At 38.2% G+C, this 15,000-nt stretch overlaps 1 protein-coding gene across 2 annotated transcripts in view; it reads right to left on the bottom strand.

Annotated features, from left to right (window-relative positions):
* LOC137618235 (serine-rich adhesin for platelets) overlaps positions 1 to 15,000 on the bottom strand; it is a 101,806-nt gene that overhangs the window by 63,861 nt on the left and 22,945 nt on the right. For both annotated transcript variants that reach the window (XM_068348383.1, XM_068348384.1), the window contains exon 4: positions 5,885 to 6,100. In XM_068348383.1, coding sequence (XP_068204484.1) covers positions 5,885 to 6,100 — 216 coding nt within the window. The remainder of the gene's footprint in view (positions 1 to 5,884; positions 6,101 to 15,000) is intronic.

Below are 15,000 nucleotides of genomic sequence, written 5' to 3'. Positions count from 1 at the left end.
GCAAACCTCAAAGTAAAGCCTTTGTTGCTTATGTGTTGATTCCAAGACCACTCAGGGCTAACTAAGTCTTCCTGCTCAGTTTGTCCGGCAAGAAGTTCTCCTGCTCAGAATACAGTGAGTTGAGAGGGCTACCGAGTCGTCTTTCATCCGTCCGATTATTTATACAGCCAGATGGCCCCAGGGTTGTGAAAAATACCTCCTTACTTGTATATGTAAGCCATCCCCGTGGTGATCTCGATAATCAGTACCATGGAGAGTCCTAAAAAGGGCTGTTGGAAGAGTTTGAGAGCTAAAAGGTTGCTCTCAATCCAAGAGATTTATGTGGCAGTGTTGCTCTGTTTCGGACCAACGTCCGGAGACGGTAAGGTGCTACTTGTGTGCCCCAACTTCTTTTAATGCTTCCGTAACGAGCATCCATCTCGGGCGAGGAGAGATCTATTCCCCTGAGTAGGTTGGTATCTGATACCCACCACTGCAAGTCTCTCTACTGCTCCTACCCTATAGGGACTAGTAGATCATAGACGGAGCTCAGCGTTACTCCTTAGCGCTCACACACCCACATGCCATTCTAATACCTCTTGATTATCTCCGGCTTTGTCTCCATAGAAAGCATTCTCTTCTTCTTTCCTTGAACGTCAGCAACATTCTTGGGACCCATTGTTATAGAATTACATGTTGAATAAAGCAACACGAAAACTATATGTACGCAATCAAAATCACCAACATGAATTCAATCTGAACGATAGCAAATATTATTATTATTAATATCATAATTTGCTAAGCTACAACCCAAGTTGGTAAAGCAGGATGCTATAAGCTAAAGGGCTCCAACAGGGAAAATAGCCCAGTCAGGAAAGGAAATAAGGAAACTACAAGAGAAGAAATTAACAATAAAAAAATATATATATATCAATAACAGTAACATCAAAATAAATCTTTCATATATAGACTATAAAAACTTTAAAAAACAAGAGGAATGGAAATAAGATAGAATAGTGTGCCTGGGTGTACCCTCAAGCAAGAGAACTCTACCCCAAGACAATGAAAGACCATGGTACAGAGGCTATGGTAATATCCAAGACTAGATAAGAAATTGTATGATTTTGGAGTGTCCTTCTCTAGAAGAGCTGCTTACTATAGCTATAGTCTTTTCTACCCTTACCACAAGGAAAGTAACCACTGAATAATTACATTACAGTAGTTAACCCCTAGAGCAAAGAAGAATTGTTTGGTAATCTCAGTGTTGTCAGGTGTATGAAGACAGAGGAGAATATATAAAGAATAGGCCCAACTATTTAGTGTATGTCAGCAAAAGGAAAATGAGACATAACCAGAGGAAAGCATCAAATGTAGTACTGTCTGGCCAGTCAAAGGACCCAATAACTCTCTAGGGGTAGTATCTTAACGGGTGGGTGGTACCCTGGTCAACCTAATACCTGCAGAAACGAAATGACAGAGGGACGTCAGCAGATGCACGATGAGAAACACACGGACCAACAGGAGAGCAGGACGAGGGTGGCAATTTTAAGGTCGAACAAACATGTGGCACGTGAACTTTAAAATTTTCGGCAATCATGTAAATTTCGTTTCGTATCCCGAGTATCTTTTCATCATGTGAGACAAAAAATCTTCATACATCATTTCGCAAAATTAATTTTTCATATACCGAATCTTTCGTACCTAGAGGTTTCACTTTAGTTTAAATTTTAGGCCGGTTGGTTCTTTAGTATGGTTGTTAAACCGAATAAAGAGGAAGAGTACTGACTAGTCCACTCTCCTCCAAGTCAAAATGCAAAGTGGTTGGCTACAGCGTGTGTGAGCAAGATGGTGGGTCTACCTCCCGCTACCCCACATCCTTCTGCTAACCAGCAGAGGGGAGTAACACTTCGCTAAAAGTTTTATGGCTCGTTTCGGCTGTGGCCAAAATGTATCTCCACAGTAAAGAGCTGAAAGGCTTGTATTTGGTGCTGGAACAAATTAAGCTCTGTAAAATATAAACCATTACCTAACAAGTGCATATCACTCTTATACTTGGATACAATACATGTATATGTATTTACATAAGTAAAGGTAATTTTAACAATGTAAAGCCTCACTTCAAGTGTGGCATGAACTTCTCACTCCCATCGAATGAGCCTATATTTTGGCTTCCAGGCATTCCTTACCATTACTGTATCTCAAGTCCCTACTCTGAATTACCTGTACAGTAAAAGTATTGTTTTCTTCTTTCACTCACCCATGCAGTTTGAGTGCATGTTTTATGGGCTGAAGAACTTGGTAAACAATGGGCTTGCTGTGCTTATTCTATTAAGTATGATCCCAGATTAACATGGATATACATCAAATGGAATTGAAAGCAATGTGTAAGCTTTGAGTAATGGCTGTTCGAAAACTTTGGTGGCTATGAATTGTCTGTAAAAGATTGAGGTATATATGCTCTACGGAATGGAAAGACCAAGCGTGCACGCGCGCGCGCACACACACACACACACACAGAGAGAGAGAGAGAGAGAGAGAGAGAGAGAGAGAGAGAGAGAATTTTCTAATATTTAGTGCTAGCGTGGTGATTATTCCGATAGAGTCGTTGAAAAGAGATATGCCGATCATTATTATGATACAATAAGATGACTGAAATGTAGGATGAAAGAAAAGAGAGTCGTGATGTCTGGTTGAGTAATCCAAGAGAGATTTGTTTTTGCATACAAAGAAAGGACAATATATTGACTGTGTTTGTAAAAGTACGGGATGTAGAGTACTGTAAATTAGGGTAATTAATACAGGTAAAAAGAATTCCTTGGTAAATGTTATTGTAGGTGTGAAGTGGAAAATTGAAAAGGGATAATCAAAGATGTTTAAGTGTGATGCTAGATGGACTTGAAAAGGGAAATGCAGTCATACCTCTCTTCCCAAAAGTATCTGCTTACGAAATTTTCAAGCTGCGAAACAAGATGCGAATATTTTTATGACTCACTTTGCAAAAAATGTTTCATTTTAAGAAAAGAGATTTGCCAGCCTTGCCGAGAATAAAATAGTTACCCAATAAAAGGGGTTGAAGAAAATGGAACTAGACAATAGTAAATGTAGCAGTAGTCTATAATAGGGGTAACTGAAATAGTACAGTACATATGGTACTGTATATTTTGTATATGTACGGTACTGTACTGTATATATTGTATTATTTTCCATTTATTATTACATTACAGGTATGTTGTAATAACAACTTACGAAGGTGGATGGACTGTATCAAGGATGACTTTCGATCAAAGGGATTAAACGGTGATGAAGAAAGGGACAGAGGTAGATGGAGAAAGCTGGCCAGAAACATCAACCCCACATAAAAGTGAGAAAAGATGCAGACAAAGATGCAGACAAAGAAGAAGAAGAAGAAGAAGAAGAAGAAGAAGAAGAAGAAGAAGAAGAAGAAGAAGAAGAAGAAGAAGAAGAAGTTGTAATAACTACTTAATTTACAGGTATTAACAGTTAGTTTAGCTATATTGAATGGTTCAAATGTATTTGGCTGTACAGTATTTCATTGTAGTTTCAACCTGTGAATAGTGGATTTCACGCGCCTTTGCTTTATACACGACACCCAAAAGGTGCTCACGCGAGGGTTGTAACCTCAGCATTCCATGCTTTTATCTTTCTCTGGTATAATTGGAAGGTTTTATCAGAAAAGGTATATAAGAAGGACTCTCTTCACCGGCCGCCACAGGTCTCTCCCCAGAAAGAGATTTTTCCTTCGTCAAAATCCCTTTATAAGATTTAATGTAGTGCTTTGTAAGGTTTGGAATGAATTAGGCAATTTGCATGTAAAATGCGACTCTCAACACGAAAAAATCACTTCAAGAAAGCCACTCCAGAACGAATTAATTTTGTGTTGTGAGGCATTACTGTATTGTAATTATGGAAGAGGAGAGGAAGTGAAGTATGTATATGAGATGTAAGATATGTAGCAATTAACCCTTTTACCCCCAGGCTCTTTGGAAATTTCCAACCCTTAACCCCCAAGGGGTTATTTTTTCCACAGCATATTTTGCAGTATATATTTTTTTAAATTGCTCTAACAGCCTTAATTTTTGTCATAGAGAGGTCAGGTTGGTCTCATTCTCTTGGAAAATGCCTGAATTGACTCAAAAAATTATCAAAAATATGAAAAAAAGAATTTTTATAGCATTTTTTTGCAAGGACGTACCGGTACGTCCATGGGGGTAAAGGGATGAGTTTTGTGAAACGTACCAGTACGTCCTTTGGGGGTAAAAGGGTTAAAATCTAGCTATTGTTGAGACCATAATATTAATGCAGCGATGCAGAATGAGCGTGAAGGCAATTTTGTAGGTATAGCAAGTATAGGGAAAAGTGTGGATAAATTGGTATTTTTAGAGGGTGAGGAAGAAATATGATTGTCCTATTATATGCAATTTGAAAGAATGTATTGAGAGGTGTTCGTAATTCTAAATTGAAATACTGTATATGTTAACCCTTTTACCCCCAAAGGACGTACTGGTACGTTTCACAAAACTCATCCCTTTACCCCCATGGACGTACCAGTACGTCCTTGCAAAAAAATGCTATTGAAATTTTTTTTGCATATTTTTGATAATTTTTTTTTAGAAAATTCAGGCATTTTCCAAGAGAATAAGACCAACCTGACCTCTCTATGACGAAAATTAAGGCTGTTAGAGCAATTTAAAAAAAAATATACTGCAAAATGTGCTTGAAAGAAAATAACCCTTGGGGGTTAAGGGTTGGAAATTTCCAAACAGCCTGGGGGTAAAAGGGTTAAAAGAAATCAAGAGATTTCCTGGAGGGTTTGTAGTTTGCAAATATATTTTCAGCCTTCCTGACAGCTCTTTTAATCTTTTCAGCTAAACTGTACACAATTTTACTATATTTCAGAATAAAAAAAAGCTGGCACCAAATACCCTACCTAAACTTGAAACTTTCTTTGGGAAACTTTATTCCATCCATATACCAAGGCACTTCCCCCAATTTTGGGGGGTAGCCGGAGTCAGCATTATGAAGCTTCATCTGTGGTGGAAATGTGGGAGGTTGGGCTGTGGCACCCTAGCAGTACCAGCTGAACTCGATTGAGTCCCTGATTAGGCTGAAGGAACATAGAGAGTAGAGGTCCCCTTTTTGTTTTGTTTCATTGTTGGTGTCGGCTACCCCCCAAAACTTTATCATTTGTAGGAATGTTTTTAAATCCTACCTGAACTAGTTTAGCTCGGGGATATATGGATTGTTTTTGCAATGAAATACAGTACCTATCAATATTGTTCTGAGTCGCATAAACTTCCATATTGGGGTTACTAACTTTTTTTTTTTTGGAGAAACTGGACTTTCACCAAAATATAAAAATCACCCGTGTCTCCAACAATCCAAGGAGACTAATTTTATTAAGCCAAAACAGAAGACAGTCCTAGGTAAACTGCTTGGATATGCAAACGATTCTCTCGGTGCCTTGTCAGGCTGGTTGTTACATGAAATTTACCTATCATAATAATACCCCTTCCTTGATTAAGTCTGGTACTACAATTTACAATTAATAAGGCCTCTATACCTCTCCAACCTCCTTTAAATTCAAGTTGCAAATTCATCTAATCACAAGATGATGTAAAAAAAATGGAAAATGAAATTAAACTTCAAAACTTATTTGTCTAAGACAGCAAGAACATTTTATGGAAGAAATCATTAGATGTAAGCTGTGAGTTGGATGAAATTTATATGGAGACAAGTATCAAATGGCACCATATCTTATACAGCAGAACCTTTCAAAATAAATCCAGTTTAAATTTGCTAGCAACCATGACTCCAATCTGGTGCACAAAGCAAGTAGAGAGGCACTTGACTACGCTAAGATTTAAGTTCACAAGAAGTAACCTACCTTGTGAATTTTTGAAGTTCCTGGCACTCTAAATTGGGCAGCTGGATGGAAAGCAGACTATTATGAGTCCCACCAATTGGATGCTGGAACTTGGATATCTCTCGAAGAAGACGCCACACGCCAGGAACCCGAGCCGCAAAAAAAAGTTGATGGCAATAGATGCTGCCTCTCGAAGCCTCTAGCTTCAAGTCCACAAAAAGTGACTTTTCATATAAACTGAAATGAAAAGAAAAACAAGGTTCTGTCAAGGCAAAATATTCATAATAATCATCAGCTGAACAATAAAGCACGTAAAACATTTTACTAAAGCTATAAATCATATAATCATTTTAGTTACACATTTAACACAATTATTTATAGTAATTAAATAAATTAGACTGCTGTGATGTTATAAATTTAAAATTAAAAACTTAATTAACATACGAAATTTTTAAGTATATAATTTGTATTTTTCCTAGTATACAAACCTGGAGCTATTTATAGGGGTATGCTTTCAGCTATGCCGAAAGTATACCCCTATAAATAGCGGAGGGTTTGTATCTACGCCGGAACAATTAAATTTTCAAAATACTTGCACACCTTGCATTTATAAATTACATTAAAGATTGTAAAAAAAATCCCAATACAGATGATCTTTTAAATAAAAAAAACCTGCTTCCTTAATAAACCTACAAACTATACCGAACTTGTATACATCCTCTCAAAACACCCTTGAAAGAAAGTTCTCTTCCAATTCATAGAATTTGAAGAGGCCTAAGGGTACCGCTAGAGCCCTGGTCTGGAGCAATCGACCAGAAGGTGCTATACCACCTGAGGAACTAGGCAATCATTACAGAAATAACAGCCATTTTGTAGCAAAGGGACGTTCCAAATGTTTGAGATTTAACTGTACAACCATTGTAAACCTGGTACTTTGTAGTATTTTCTATTTTGTATTTTTACTACCACAACCTGCTGCTGCCTCCGATGCCTTAGATGACCGAAGAGGTAGCAGCAGTAGGGGATTCAGCATTATGAAGCTTCATCTGTGGTGGATAATGTGGGAGGGTGGGCTGTGGCACCCTAGCAGTACCAGCTGAACTCGGTTGAGTCCCTTGTTAGGCTGAAGGAACGTAGAGAGTAGAGGTCCCCTTTTTGTTTTTGTTTCATTTGTTGATGTCGGCTACCCCCCAAAATTGGGGAAAGTGCCTTGGTATATCTATGTATGTATGTACTACCACAACTGCATCAACCACTCTCTCCAATGACATTAGCCAAAACTCAATAGAATTTTCTTTATGCTTTGGGAGGAAACCCTAAATGGCAGAGAGGATTTTTGTTTTAGGTGGCAAATATTTTCTTGTAAATTGGCCTATAGAGTACTCGTACTCGATTCCCTTCCATGGCAGCTTAATAAAAATGTCTATGCTAGTGAAGGGTTTTATACTGTATTGCCATAACTTATGTACTAGATTCACTACTACAATATAAGTAAAGGCTAAGAAGAATTGTCAACAATAAGGTCCAATATTTGTCTTTTTTTATTTACATGCATGCCCTTTCACATTGAAAGTAAATGGTTTTCTCACATCAAAAAATGACTAACATCTGACTGCAAAACTAATTTACGGAGTCTCAGAACATTTCAATGTTCATCCCCTTTAAATTGTCAAGTCCTGGAAATGCAGTTCAAGAGGAATACAGCCTGCACCGACTAACATACTATTCTTGAAATGTTCATTGTGTATCAATAGATTAATTCTAATGAGAACAACTTTATGAAGTACATTACAGGTAGTAAATTCCAATCGCCACTACAAGTAATGTGAAAGAAATTAACAGGACCAAGTACATAACAAATATAGCATTCAGATCACCTAAGTAAAATGCACAGGGTTAATAAACATATCAAGAAAATAATTCCAAACACAATGTCATCTTCTGATTTGAGACCATATGTACACAAACACACACCCCTCAACACTTATCTATGTACTTTAACTGATTGATAGTGTACATTATGTGGCACTCAATATATTACTACAGGTTATCTGCAACATCCTTTTGGTTTGTCTGTAATTCCTTCCCACTATTACTTTTCATGTTCTCTTCAATTTCTTCCTTCTTGGATATCTAACTTCTTTAAGCTTATATTGCATCAGTTTTCACCTCTCATTCACGGACAAAACTTAGGGCAAGCACAAAGTGTCTATTAATGTGACTCAATGTTTTAAATAAATGGGTGTGAGAAATGAATTGGCAGTTAGAGTGAATATAAATGTGTTGAGGTGGTTTGGCCATGTAGAGAGAATTGAAAATGGCTGTCTGCTGAAGAAGGTGATGAATGCACAAGTTGATGGGAGAAGTACAACAGGAAGGCAAAGGTTTGTGTGGATGGGTGGAATGAAGAAAACTCTAGGTCATAAGATGATAGAAGTGAGAGGGATACAACAGCTTGCTAAAAATAAGAACTAATGGAAAGCGATTGTGACGCAGTTCCGATAGGCCCTGCTACTTGGAGACCTTTGAAGTAGCGGCAGCATGGGATTCAGCATATAAAGCTTCATTTGCGGTGGATAACAGGGGAAGGTGGGCTGTGGCACCCTAGCAGTACCAGCCAAACTCAGCTGAATCCCTCGTCAGGCTGGGAGGAGTGAAATAAGAAAAGTACCCTTTTCTCATTTTTTTAATGTCAGCTACCCCCAAAATTGGGGGAAGTGCCTTGATAAATAGAATAGATAGATCAGTTTGGCTACTCGCCGAGTAATCAGGCTGTAACAGGATGCACTTATACTATACAGTAATTAAAACTTTTATGTCAAGTCAATTTAACATAAGAGGAGGCAGTGCTTTAGGGCATGTGAAGGTCTTGCTCCTGTGAAGAACCCTTGTGTCATCAGTATCATCTTTAATGTTATTTCACTATTAACCATTATGGATCTCACCATTTTGTATGCTGTATCATTTGGTGTAATTCCAATATTATCATATCATAGTAAAATCATTAAAATACAGTGCTTCATATTGTTATATTTTCAGTCCTAAAGTAGTTCTATATTAAGTGAATCCTATAAATAGGCTCAATTAGTTTGATTATCTCATCGCACAATTAAGGGAAAGTAAACATGAGGATCAAGAAAAGGTTACCCTTTAACTACATGAATTTAAATATCAAATTCCCAGTATAAAATAAGAAACTGAAAAAAAAAACAGGTAAAAAATCAAGGTACTGTAACTATTTTTATAATTTTTTGTATATTAGAAGTTTTGATAAATAGTTAGTAAGCCCGCATTACATCTTGCATTAGCCATGCACAATGTCTACTTTCTGAGCAAGGTAACTTGCAACACAGGAATTAGATTTTTACTATATTCAACAATGATTTTTACAAACCCATCAATCACATTGAGCCTTTCACTCAAGGTCCAAATTTTTCCGAACACACCCTTCCTAAAGTTTTGAGAAAACATGAATCAAGAGCAACTGTGAACTAGCAATTGTTACTAGATAAATGGCTATTTCATCACACAGATTATATTTTACATGGCAAGAACATGTGGTCTAGTGGGTAATCCAATAAATGATTGGAGTGTATGAAAAATCACAAATTTTAAGTAATTTGTATTTTTCCTAACATACTTACCAAGAACTACTTTCTTAGGAGGTACCTGGAATCTCCTCTCAACCGACCAGAGTTTTGTGTAGTCTACCCTACTTCCGTTTTCTATGGGGACTAACCCAGTCGTAAGTAGAACGTGCCCTGAGGCTAGTCCCGAGCCAGGTCGGTGTTAGCTTGGGTCTCGCTCCTCAGTAAGTTCTCTGGTCGCGTCGTGATACCATCCCGTCATGTTTGTTAGAAAACTTAATCATGCAAACTTATTAGTTATAATGAAGCCAAATAAAAATTGTTGAATGTGGAGCTGGGAGTTTTTCATCCTTTACATAAACCAATGAATATCGTGTACCACTTGGGAACAGGATATTAGTTGGAGAGTTGGTTTGCAATTTGTCATGTGTGCTAAGTCAACTTAAAATGCAGTTCAGATGCAGATACTCATAGCCACAAAACCCATGTCTTGAGAATGAAAGATGAATGAACAATGTTGATGGTCAAGAGGAGGCTGACAAAGACTGGAAAAGATCTGCGACGGAGGAAACTTTACCCACTGTTAATGACTGTCTTAAAATGTGCAACCCAAATTCCTGAGGAATAATATGTTCATAGGTTAATATACCGAAAGTCAACTGAAACCTCATTGTAACTGCAATTGTGATGGCCTAAAGCTAACTGCTCCTCATGAAAGCCAAGAAAGTGGAGAGGGTTCTGATCTCAAATCAGTCACCCACAGATGATTAATCTCTTCAGAAACATCTGATTACACCTAAAGGATGACCTACCTCAATCTAAAAGAAACAGTGTCTTTGGAAACATGTTTCCCTTCCAGACGTATAATTAAAGAGCATGAAAACATGGACTCTTGACATAGCATTGCATTAAATGGCTCTCACCATAGCATTGCATTAAATGGCTCTCCCCATAGCATTGCATTAAATGCAAGAAGCCCAGAAGTGTCAGAGTGAGTGGATCATAATACAAGAAAGTCTCCTAGATGTGATGAAAATCTTCTAAGGTTCTTGATAGAAGTAACCACAAAACCACAATCCCTAGAAGACTTATAACCTTTTAGAGAAGGAGAGATACAGCCATACTATAATCCTCAACTGCAGAACCAACTACTTCTGAAAGAGTAAGTGGATGAAATCTTATTGTGGGAATTGTAACATTGAGTGAATTGATCCTCCTTTTCATTAAGCCAATGGACGAAAATATGCCAAACTTCACCAGGTAGAGCTAGACAATTGAGGGTTGTCAGACACAAGCAATAGCTGCAGCAATGACTTATGGAGAACTTATGGAATATTTCATAGTGCAGTTGCTTAAAGAGCTTTTTCCATGTCAATAGGGATCTAGTTAAGTACCAAACCTGCAGTGCCATTAAGAAGCAATAGGCATCCTCTTGGGAGTGAATGAATGCAAAGATTTGCCTGATCCAGTCGAATAGATGAAAGGCCTAAGTGATAAGATGTTTCAATCGTCAAGCATAACATCAACTTTACAGGCAACTGTCACCTCCATAATCACCTATTCCTAATCATGAAATTCACTTCATTTTCAGAGGACAATGGGAATCGAAGAATTAACCCGATACATTCCATAATCTACCAGGTGCAAAGCAAGGGAGGAAATTCATCTCTAGAAAGGGCAGTCAGTAATCCTTTTGCACTATGTTCAGTCATTACACACGGCTGCTCTGATTTCTTGTCATGACCTCCAAAATTGCAGGAGGCAATCCCCTACAGGGAGGAGATGGAGTTTGGATTGGCAACTGCTTAATTTAAGTCTTAACCCTTTTACCCCCAAAGGACGTACTGGTACGTTTCACAAAAGCCATCCATTTACCCCCATGGACGTACCGGTACGTCCTAGCAAAAAAATGCTATAAAAATTATTTTTTTCATATTTTTGATAATTTATAGAGAAAATTCAGGCATTTTCCAAGAGAATGAGACCAACCTGACCTCTCTATGACAAAAATTAAGGCTGTTAGAGCAATTTAAAAAATATATACTGCAAAATATGCTGGGAAAAAAATAACCCCTTGGGGGTTAAGGGTTGGAAATTTCCAAATAGCCTGGGGGTAAAAGGGTTAATACTTGAGACACAGACATTACTGGAGGGTGTGTCCTCTTATTGGCTAAAAGGGGCAATCATTTCATTCAGGAAGCAGCATACACAGTGCGAACTGCAGACTTCTCAAAGAAGTAATGGATTTCTGAACTGTCTTAGCTTACTCACTGAGAGTAAGAGGATTGGACACTGTTCCTGACTGGTGAAGTAAGAAGCCCAGAAGCTGAAGTGCCAACATTCTTCATGGATGTACTATTAACATGTCGCTAATTTTTTAGCCACTTACCTGATCATTTCTCAAGGAATAGGTCTGCATAATAAAGGTGTGAGATTACCAGGTCCTTCAGGTCAACAGAAGAGAGAAAGGGTAGTGAGGTCTACAGAAACAACAGTTCACTTATGACAAAATTAGCCAAGAGGGACACTATCATTCTAATATGGAAGATGAAAACTCAGCCAAAGAAGTGAACCAACATCTAGAAATTGAGTGTAACAGTAAAAGATTTCTCTTTTTGGGCTACAAATAATTGGCTGCCCCAGTAAACCATTCTTGCCAAATGGTGACCTCCAATCTTTCCCACATGAACCTCTCCCTTGTACCCTTCTCAAGATGAATTTGGGCCATAAGACTCAGAGCTGGGGTTGGCAAGGCCATTCAGTATCCACATGCAATTTGCAGAAAGCCCCGCAGTTGCACTATGAAGTAGAAAGTTGAGAGGCAAGGCAGCAAGAGGGAAGAGGTAATGGGAATAGAGTTACAGTATGAAGCTGCTCTTCTCTAGAGGGGACCCGGTTATGAGGTAAGATATAAAGGAGGCAGGGGTCTTCTAAGAAATGCTCTGCAGTCCTGAATTAAATAGAGGTTGGAGTACTTATGGTACTCCCTGTTGTAAGAGAAGGAAACAGCCACTGAATTATTATATAAATCATTTCAAATAAATCCAATGTCAGCCATTAAGTATTTGACTTTAGAAGCAAAATGCTACATGACTAGGGCAAGAAATAATTAAGGAAAGTTTAATAGTAGAGTTTTTTTTTCAGATGCTGTCACTAAAGCTTGAAAGCATCATATATTCAATCTAATACCTTGAAGAAGTAAGCTTCCGCCCCAACTGCAGATTCATTTTCAAGCAACAAATTAAGACAACTAAATTTGCCTTGTACTAAGTTCAAAAAGGCCTCTTTTGGAGGAGTCTTGGGAGTAGGTATGTGAGAGCTCCTTGACTTCCTGGCTGAGCACCATGAGATCACTTCCTACCATTAACCTGCGATGTTCACTCTGGTCAAATGTTTCACATCACTGGAGGACAGAGGAGACAAAAATGCATATAATCTACCAGACATCTGTCCTAATACAAAATTCTCAGTTAGTATGGGAGGAGGAGAGAAAAACTGGCACGGGCAGGTTATGGTAGCCTATTGAAAACATTCCTGTCTCTCAATCAAGAGGAGAGTTCATCCACACTTGAGCCCATTAGTTTCTAATAGGGTCTGTAACCTATTCGCACTGTCCTGTCCCTTGCCTCTGCCTTTCATGAGTAACTTTTAAAGTCTCATCAGACTTGACAGATCAATGATCATGCTGATAGTTAAAAGATCTAGACAAGGTTTGGTGTCTGTTAAACAAATCACATCAGTATTCTAGAGTTTTATTTCAGCTATGTGGAATGATCTGTACCATATGTAACATTTTACACTAGAATATCCAAAAAGGCAACTTTAACATATTTGTTACTCTTTGTGGCAGACTAAATAAAACTATCCTCTTTCATAGGTCCATATGCTTTGGCCTTGACTACTACTGTAGAAGAATTTCATGGAAAAGGTGGAATAAGTTAATAGGTGTTGGGAAGAAGGACAGCTTCCATATTGTGAAACCGCATTAAAAGTTCCAAAGAGCTAAAGGCGGAAGAGAAATTATGTCTTTTACAACAGTTTCAACTGACACAGTAAGATTGGGCCCCATCAACAAGTAGACCAGCAAGAGATACTGGCTTACTAGTTGAAGCAGGAAGAAAATGACATCTGCATGGCTGCAACATTAGACAAAGCAGGAGTACATAGCATAGCAGACAACATAGAAAGAGCAGAAACTGCAGGTGCACAAAGCTTCAAAGGCAATGCTAAAGCAGTGAGGACCAAAAATAAAACATAAAAGCCAGGTCTTTCAGTCTGACATAAAGAGATTGAGACTATAAAGATTAGATGAATAGGAGGACTAGTTGTATAAGCAATAACAGCAGACAAACTGAACAACTAGATTAGCAGAACGCACAGCATAAGCCTGAAGTATCTGTGCCCCAAGGAAGACGGCAGTACCAGAACAGATATAATTGCTGAAAATAAAAACAGCATAATAACCAGTATTGCAATTACAAAAGCAAACAAAGAAGAAGGGATATATCAAGTTGGCCAAACGTGAATGTATAAATATTCTTCCACAACTGAGCAAAGGCCAGATCCAAAATCAGTACCTCCAGCATGGATACAGTAACAGAGAGGTAAACAGGATGCACTATTACCCTAATAGGTGGGGGGAATACAACCATGGGCACAGCAGGTGAGTGGTTTGTTATAAGCTTGTGTCAAGCATACAGAAGTGTCTGGCGATAGCATAACACAACTTATGCTACCAATGCAAGCAGAATCCTATCTTTGAACCTACACGGTGCCATCCATTTGAGCTTTTGATGGTTTCAAATCCTCTTGAACTCTTAATTTTCCAGCATTCCCTCAAACATCAAAATCATGGTCATATTTTGCCTTTGATGGATTTTACCACCAATTTAAAGTGGCATTACAAAGCAAAGTAACTGATCCCTCTGCCCAAGCTGCATAAAACTTTTCTAAAGGTGCCCCATCATGGGCTTACCTCCCTCTTTGAGGCTGCCTTCAAGTAATGATATAGGTGGCGGCAGCTCGAGCAGTATAAAGTAACTGAAAAGCAACGCAACTTGATGGGTAGAAAGTATGGTGAACAAACAAGTTGAGCAGTGGACAAAAGGATATCGAATAAGGCTCAGTGCTCATTGACTTTAACGGAGAACCTGTGATCCAAAAGTGAAATAGCAAAAAGAAAACGCACAATAAAAGAACCTGAGACTTAGTTTGTAGAACGCTTTTTTCTTTCACACCTGATACATCATCCCCTTGTTGTAAGAAGCCTATTGGCTGGCAGACCACTCCAAGAAGACTGTGAGAGAAGAGCTATCCTTCACGCACAACCCTTAACGGGTAAAAAAAAAAACTCGGCAGACACTACCTGGTAAACTCTGATGTTTAGTTGTATATATGATAGGCGAGAGAAAAAAATAATACAAAGCCACAACAACATTAGGCCACAATAATACATTTTATCAGTGGCAACACTAATGCACAAGAAAAAGAAATAAAATCGTAAAACAACACAAAGCATTATGTTCCCAAATCAAGAGTAATTAATAAAAT

Source organism: Palaemon carinicauda, chromosome 24 (assembly GCF_036898095.1).
Source record: "Palaemon carinicauda isolate YSFRI2023 chromosome 24, ASM3689809v2, whole genome shotgun sequence".
NCBI lineage: Eukaryota > Metazoa > Arthropoda > Malacostraca > Decapoda > Palaemonidae > Palaemon > Palaemon carinicauda.
The sequence above is the reverse complement of the archived record's forward strand: the minus strand, read 5'-3'. Positions and strand labels throughout refer to the sequence as shown.